Consider the following 7,637-nt stretch of genomic DNA (forward strand, 5'->3'; position numbering starts at 1 on the left):
ACACACACACACACACGGGAGGGGAGAGGTAAGAAGCGAAATTTAGGAAGATCTAACACTTAACAAGAATATGTTCAGCTGCAGCTCAAACTTCTACATTTTGCCCAACTTCTTCAGATTATAAAGCCCATTCTGGCTGAAAGCTGCCTTCTCAGCAAGGTGTGAGAGAGGAAGCTAGGAACATTCTGACTAGTATAACCATAGTGACCTTATTTCCTTCCACGCTGTTACATTAGATCTCATATTAAACCGTTTCTTTCAGGTTTCTTGGGGAGGATCAAGGGTTAGGCTGGGGCGGCCCAGTTCCCCACACCTCTTGCCTTTGTGGGATAGCGATTTGACCTGTCTCTGGCTTTGATTTGAGCCAGGGATTCCTCTCATTGGCAGACGTGTGTGAGATGACCCATTGGGCGCCTAGAGCTTCTCCTGAGCAAGCCTAGAACCAGCGCCTAATGGAACTGTAGTGTTGAAGATTGCCCAAAACTAGAGCTTGACCACCAGCGTGAAATCCACAACCTTGCGTCGGGCAGGAGGCTGCAGTGCCTGATAACCTGACGTGTAACATGGTGGAGAAATCTGAGCATGGCAGGCCAGGGGGACCAGAGTGGAACTTCAGCATCCTCGTGTTCACCAGCACGGACAACCGGAACACTGGAACACCGCCTCCCCACGAAATTGTGACAAGAACTGAGCTTTTAAGGCGCCCAGACAACAGAGCAGAGGCCGGGAGTTGATCACGAGCTGCTTGGAGTTCTCGAGCCGGTCTGGCGGTTTGCTCTCAGCTCCAGATGCTTTCTGATGATCTGCTTGGGGCCTGGGAAGCTCCATAGCCAAAATAAAGCAAAACTAACACTAGACAAAACTAAAGCAGATGCCTACTTCTTCGGTTGGGAGAAAAGACGGAAGGGATGGAGCTACTGGCTTACTGGCCTTGGACCTCCCCAAAAGGAAAATACTGGGCACCAAATCCGAATGTAGCCTCTAGAGGCACTTATTTGAGGGAGTGAAAATAGGGATCGAGTGAGATTTGTGTTAGATTTCTAAGCCTGCTCTGAATCAGGACAAGAGTAAAAAGTAGCATGGAAAGTAGCAGAAATAAGCTTTGGACCTCGTGCAACCAAGCCTAAAATAGCATGCCTCATTTTCCTTTTGAATATAACTTTCAAAAGAAAAGAAAGTTTGCTTAGCAGGAAATAAAAACAGAAAGGGTGTAGGAACCTGGACCTGTAGAAAAGGGGGGGTAGGGGGGGTAGTACCAGGTCCCCGGAGCTGGCAGGGAGTACACCTGTGAGCTCCTTCTCCCAAGAGCTTTGTTTCCTCTCTACTTTTACCATCATCTAAAAGTTCCCTTTTGGTCTGGAGGCATGAGAAGTCATCAGTGGATTCATCCACTTTTTCAAGAGCCTTTGGCTTTTGAACTGAGTAACACACTCTCTATTCTAGATGTCTTCCAAATAGATGAGACTATGGAGCAGAAGTGAGGCTGCAAGTCTCTTCTTGAAAGCCCAGCAATGAGGATTTAGGCATCATTAGGTAATATTTGAGAAGAACTCAGTGATTTGAAAAAGTCATTGTAGAGACTAGAGTTTCAGGGACCCTGCTGTTAACAGCTGAATGGGCACCTGCATTCTTGAGCATCTCCAGGAAGCCCTGTCTTATACTTGTCTCGTGCAAAAGAAGTGCTTTGCTACAAATTTTGTTTCCAAATTGCAAGTTTCAACACCCAAAAGACTGAAACAAACTTGCTCCCCAAAAGGAGATAGAGAGAGAGACAGATGTGTGAATATATGTGTATATGTACGTGTATATGTGTGTATATATACGTGTATACATATACATACATACATTACATACATACATTGTTCTCTATCCCTGCGCGCTATTATCTTACATCCCTTCTCCATTCTCCCCTCAAGTCAACCCTTGCCCTTCGTGGATCCTGTGGAAGCAGGGATAAGTAGGGAGCAAGAAAAGTCGCTTGCCAGCCTCATCCTCCAAACATACACTCTTGAAGCTATTCCTTGGAACATGTTGTCTCCAGACATCACAGAACTGGGTATTGAGGCTTCTGTGTTGTTTTGGGTATTCACTAAAAACAGATTGACTAAAAACCCCCTCCCCCAACAAGCAACCCCCCCCCCCCACACACACACCTCACCCCTCCTTCCCCCCCCCCTTTTTTAAGCAATGCTTTGTTGTGCTAAAACTAGTTGGACGAGTTAGGGTGTTTCTGCTGCTACCGAGGCTCTGGCCAATGGAACCCGATCCACCCCGCTGTGCGTAAGCGCGCAATTAAGGATTTAACCAAGGCAGTGCTGCGTCCCAGCCAGCAGTCAGCCTGCCGGAGACACAGCGTCCAGGACTCCCAGCCTCCTCCTCGCCGCCGCCGCCGCCGCCTCCTCCTCCTTCTCTCCTCCTCCTCCTCTTCCTCCTCCTCCCTCGCTCCCACAGCCATGTCTGCTTAGACCAGCGCAGCCCACAAGCCGACTCGGGCAGCAATCGCCGCCACAGCAGCAAGGACAGCGGCCGCGTCCTGTGAGCGATGACAGGAGTGTTTGACAGAAGGGTCCCCAGCATCCGATCCGGCGACTTCCAAGCTCCGTTCCAGACGTCTGCAGCCATGCACCACCCGTCTCAGGAATCGCCAACTTTGCCCGAGTCGTCAGCCACAGATTCCGACTACTACAGCCCCACGGGGGGACCCCCACACGGCTACTGCTCTCCTACCTCCGCTTCCTATGGAAAAGCGCTCAACCCCTACCAGTACCAGTACCACGGCGTGAACGGCTCGGCCGGGAGCTACCCCGCCAAGGCTTACGCCGACTACAGCTACGCCAGCCCCTACCACCAGTACGGCGGCGCCTACAACCGCGTCCCAAGCACCACCAGCCAGCCAGGTACGGAGCAAGGGCGGGAGGCAGACACAGTGGAGGACCAGGACTCCAGGGGTGAGAGATCGGGGGTAGTAGATGGGGGAGACTTGTGGCCAACTGCAACAGAGGAACCCGCTGCAAAAAGCGATGGGGGGGGGGGGGGTAGCTGGACTGCAAACCAGAAAGCCCCTCCGGGCGGTGATTTAGGGAGTCTTAGTGGAAGAACCCTGCAGAGGTTGAGACTAGAGTCTCCCCTCCCGCACCCCTGGGGTCTCCCAGCCGCTGGATTCTAAGCTTGCCTGACCAGAAATCCCGCTAGGCTGGAAAGAGGGTGGGAATGAAGAGAAGAATTGAGCAGCCCCAATGGTGTTTGCGTAATAAAAGGGAGATTAGTTGGAATTTTGAGTGAGCTTGCTGAGTTGGAGCGAGTAAGAGTAGTAGGCTGACTCAAAGACTCCTTCGGGATTAACGTGGGGACTGCCACCGGCCGGCGTGGTGCCGGTGCCTGGAATCGCGCGGTTTGGGGTTGGGGGGTTGGGGAGCCGTAGTCTACACTAGAGGAGCTAGCCCCCAGCCTCCGCGAGTTACCCGAGGCATTCCCAAAGACAAAAGGCCATGTAAAGGTGGAGGAGGGTTGCTGAAAGGTCACGACGCTGGGGGAATTTTCCCCCTCCCTCTATCTTCATAGATGCCTAACATTGATCTCCCACCTCCTTCTTTTTGTCCACTTGGAAACTTATTTGCAGAGTTTAAAGGGTTAGTGAGCTTGGGCGGTTAAAGCGAGGCATGAGGTCTCGGTGGAGAGATTTTACTGGTAGAGTTTGATCTCTCCCCACCAGCACATTAATAAGTCTGCTAATATTAGCGTCCCCTACTCTGGCGGAGTGGAGACCGCAGCCTTCATCCTCCACCCTTCCTCTCCCAGGAGCTGGACACACACACACACACACACACACACACACACACACACACACACCACACACACACACACACACACACACACACCCCATATACATACAGCTCTCCACCCCCTTCCAGACATGTAGTACTTTGGGAGAAAGGGACTTGTGGCCACAGGGCATGTTTATAAAACAACTGGTTCACAAAGTCGCCCCCTACCCTGCCGCAGTCTTCATTTATGACAGTGAGAAATTCATCCAGACTTGCCTCCCCTTTGCTACGAAAACACCCCCCCCCCCCCACACACACACACACACACTGATTCCTTTTGAACGTGTGACTCTTGTTGAACTTTAAAAGAGTCCGTCCCTTTCACTGTCTATATTTTGTGCATAACTAGATTTTTTTTTGGCCAAGAACATATTAAGTCTATTTGTAAAAGAAACCAGACACATCTGTGCTCTCGCAGATCTGCAGAGAGATTGTGGGGCTGCATAATCGGCTCTCTGTCTGCAGCGGCCCCGACCGCTTGCTGCTGAAGTGAGGGAACAGTTTGCTTATGGGTCTTTGAACTTTAGAGACCTCGGTTAGCATCTTCCCTGCCCAGGAAACTGGCCTCTGCGGGCACCGGTTCGGACAACGACAGAAGCGGGATCGCGGTCCGGGGGGGGGGGGGGGGTGCTCCTCGCTTGAAACTCTGGGAGTGACTGGAGCACAGGATGGCTGCCACAAAAACTAGGAGTCCCCGAAGGACTGAATTCCGGACAATCCTACCTGAATGAACACAGTAGGAATTAATTAGACTGCTTGGGTCTCTCACGATTTGAGGAAGGGGCAAATTTCTCGGGTTTGGGAGGAAAATCAAAGGTAGTGGTATGGGGAAACGAGAGTCAAGACTAGAAGTCTAAGACACATCTCCAAGATTGTATTTGAAGGCCTTTCAGGAAAGGGAGCGCTGTCCCCTTACAATCTCTAACCTAGTGTGTTTTGATTATTCAGAAAAAGAAGTAGCCGAGCCCGAGGTGAGGATGGTGAATGGCAAACCAAAGAAAGTTCGTAAACCCAGGACTATTTATTCCAGCTTTCAGCTGGCCGCGTTACAGAGAAGGTTTCAGAAGACTCAGTACCTCGCCCTGCCGGAACGCGCCGAGCTGGCTGCCTCGCTGGGACTGACGCAAACACAGGTAAAGCCGGGTTCCAGCCCCACCTTGCCTGCGAGCCTGGCAGGGCCCTCGCGGTTCCGTCCCAAGAGAAAGACGCCAATCCCTGCGCCTTTCCCTCCGCTAGTCAGGTTTGCAGTTTCCGACGTGGGGACAGTGAGCCCTGAATTCGTCGTCCGTCCGTCCGTCCCAAGACCTGCCCCTAAACCGGGGCTCTTGGTGGGGTGGGGAAGCCGGGAGAGGGTGGGCATTTCCAGGATGGTGTGGAGACCCTGGTTTCCTTACACACACCCCACCACCAGCACGCGAAGCCATAAGTAGGAACGCATGGCGTCAGGCCACGCTGAGGCCCAGAACGACGCCTCGGGCCCGAGACACTTGAAGGGTCTCGCCCAGATGCGGCAGCTTTAGGCGGCGGCAGCTGGAGGGTCGCGAGGTGGGGGGCGCTGTTGGACGGGGAAATCTTCCTTCCGCCCCCACCACAACCACCGGCTGGGGCCCAGGGAGGCACAAAGAATGTTGAAGTCACCGCCCTGAGCTGCAGGCGCATTCGGGCCCCGCCGAGCTGAGCCGATTGAAGGGACTGCAGGAGGAGGTTGGGAAATCGCACCTTCCTCCGGACACCCGTGCGTGCCTGGCCGGGGCGCACGTCCCCGCTCCGGAGGGCTCAGGCCAGGGTCGGGGAGATAGATCGCCACCAGCTCTCGGTTCCTTGAGCCCCGCTCAGCCCCACGAGCGCGGACTTTTTACGCACCCAGACTGAGCTCGCCCTTCCCCCATTCCCACCCACAGCCGGAACAAAAGACAACGCCTAGGGGTCGCACCTTTGCCTCTGGCGGGTGCTGACCGAGCCCACCACCAGGACGCCTTCTAGGGCTGGCGCTCCTCGCTTTTCCCCCTCGCTATTGGTGGCCAGGGCTTGGAAGATGCCTCCGTTCAATCGCTGCCCCGGGGAAGGCGCGGGCGACCTCCGAGTGTCCCGGTAACGTGTACCTTTGTTCCCCCCTCCCCTCCCCACTCAGGTGAAAATCTGGTTTCAGAACAAAAGATCCAAGATCAAGAAGATCATGAAAAACGGGGAGATGCCCCCGGAGCACAGTCCCAGCTCCAGCGACCCCATGGCATGTAATTCGCCGCAGTCTCCGGCGGTGTGGGAACCCCAGGGCTCTTCCCGTTCCCTCAGCCACCACCCTCATGCCCACCCTCCGACCTCCAACCAGTCCCCAGCGTCCAGCTACTTGGAGAACTCAGCTTCCTGGTACCCAAGCGCGACCAGTTCAATCAATTCCCACCTGCCGCCGCCTGGCTCTTTACAGCACCCGCTGGCGCTGGCCTCTGGGACTCTCTATTAGATGAGCTGCTCTCTTTCGCTCTCTTTTTTTGGGGGACTACTGTGTTTGGCCATTTAAAAAATCATAAAGAAAAGAATTCATTTGGGGAAGTTTGGAAAATGGAAACAAAAACGATTCATGTGTAAAGCTCTCTTTTTTGCATGTAAGTTATTGCATTTAAAAGGACTTCCCCCCCCCCCCCCGTCCGTTTTTTTTTTTTTTACCAACCAACTTTTTTGCGCAACTGTGGACACTATCAATGGTGCCTTGAAATCTATGACCTCAACTTTTCAAAAGACTTTTTTCAATGTTATTTTAACCGTGTAAATAAGTGTAGATAGAGGAATTAAACTGTATATTCTGGATAAATAAAATTATTTCGACCATGAAAGCAGAATAACTGGCTAGTGAAATTTTATGCAGGCAATTAAAAAAAAAAGACATGCTCTGCTGGGATACTAGGCAAAAAGGCATACTGGAGTGGTTGTGTATACAAATATATGTATGTTGGATACTGTATATATTTTTATAACATGTGTGGCTGTTTATAGTACTTTTATATGTATTTAGGTATTTTTGGGTTTAACCATGAAAACCATTTAGATAATGCTAAGTTCAAATCCAACTGTTTCAGGTGGAACATAGTAGTAGAATATTAATACATCATTTCCACTCTGTATGTGAGTAAGAAGACAACAGAAATCCCTCAATAACTACACTGAATTCTAAGCTCAAAGCAATTATGGTGGAGAACACCCCCCCCCCCCAATCAGCCTGTGTATTGCCAGAGCAATTAGACAAATTATACTCTTTTTAAAGGGAGCTTCCAGAGATGGGGAGAGAGAGAAAGAAAGAAAGAGAGAGGGGGAAGGAAGGAAGAGAAAAGAGGGAGAAAGAGAAAGAGAAAGGAAGAAAGAGGGAAAGAGAAAGAGAAAAAAGAAAAAGAAATGTCCTCTCTCTCCTATTATTTCTCCTTTTTTAAAACTAAACTCTTTGCGGCATGGCAAATGGTATGCAGCTTTAGAATCCTTATATGTACTATTATAAATTTTACCAAGTTCTCTCAGAGCTGGGAAAATCACCACAGAAACAACGGTGGATTTAAATCAATAGGCCACTCAAGGAATAGTGTGTGTGTGTGTGTGTGTGTGTGTGTGTGTGTGTGTGCCAAGAAAAGGAAGTTCTGTGAGGAGAAAAGAAAGGAAGGTATTAGCTCTTTATTTTTTATTTCATGTGAAATAAGCATATATATATATATATATATATATATATATAATTCCCCAGTTTGCTTTTTCATAAAACAGTTGGCAAAGATCAGTTCTAAACTATGGGAAATAGAATCTGCTTGCTGAGATTTCTTCTTTGTGAAGCTT

General features: G+C 50.6%; 1 protein-coding gene across 1 annotated transcript; it reads left to right on the plus strand.

Annotated features, from left to right (window-relative positions):
* Positions 1-2,345: 2,345 nt before the first annotated feature.
* Positions 2,346-6,655, plus strand: Dlx5 (distal-less homeobox 5). Its single transcript, XM_042684745.1, has 3 exons — positions 2,346-2,897; positions 4,773-4,957; positions 5,956-6,655. Exons 1-3 carry the CDS (start codon positions 2,543-2,545, stop codon positions 6,283-6,285), a joined length of 870 nt encoding a protein of 289 aa, XP_042540679.1. The 5' UTR covers positions 2,346-2,542; the 3' UTR covers positions 6,286-6,655.
* Positions 6,656-7,637: the final 982 nt, after the last annotated feature.

Source organism: Dipodomys spectabilis, unplaced genomic scaffold (assembly GCF_019054845.1).
Source record: "Dipodomys spectabilis isolate Male_0828 unplaced genomic scaffold, ASM1905484v1 ptg000089l, whole genome shotgun sequence".
Classification (NCBI taxonomy): Eukaryota; Metazoa; Chordata; class Mammalia; order Rodentia; family Heteromyidae; genus Dipodomys; species Dipodomys spectabilis.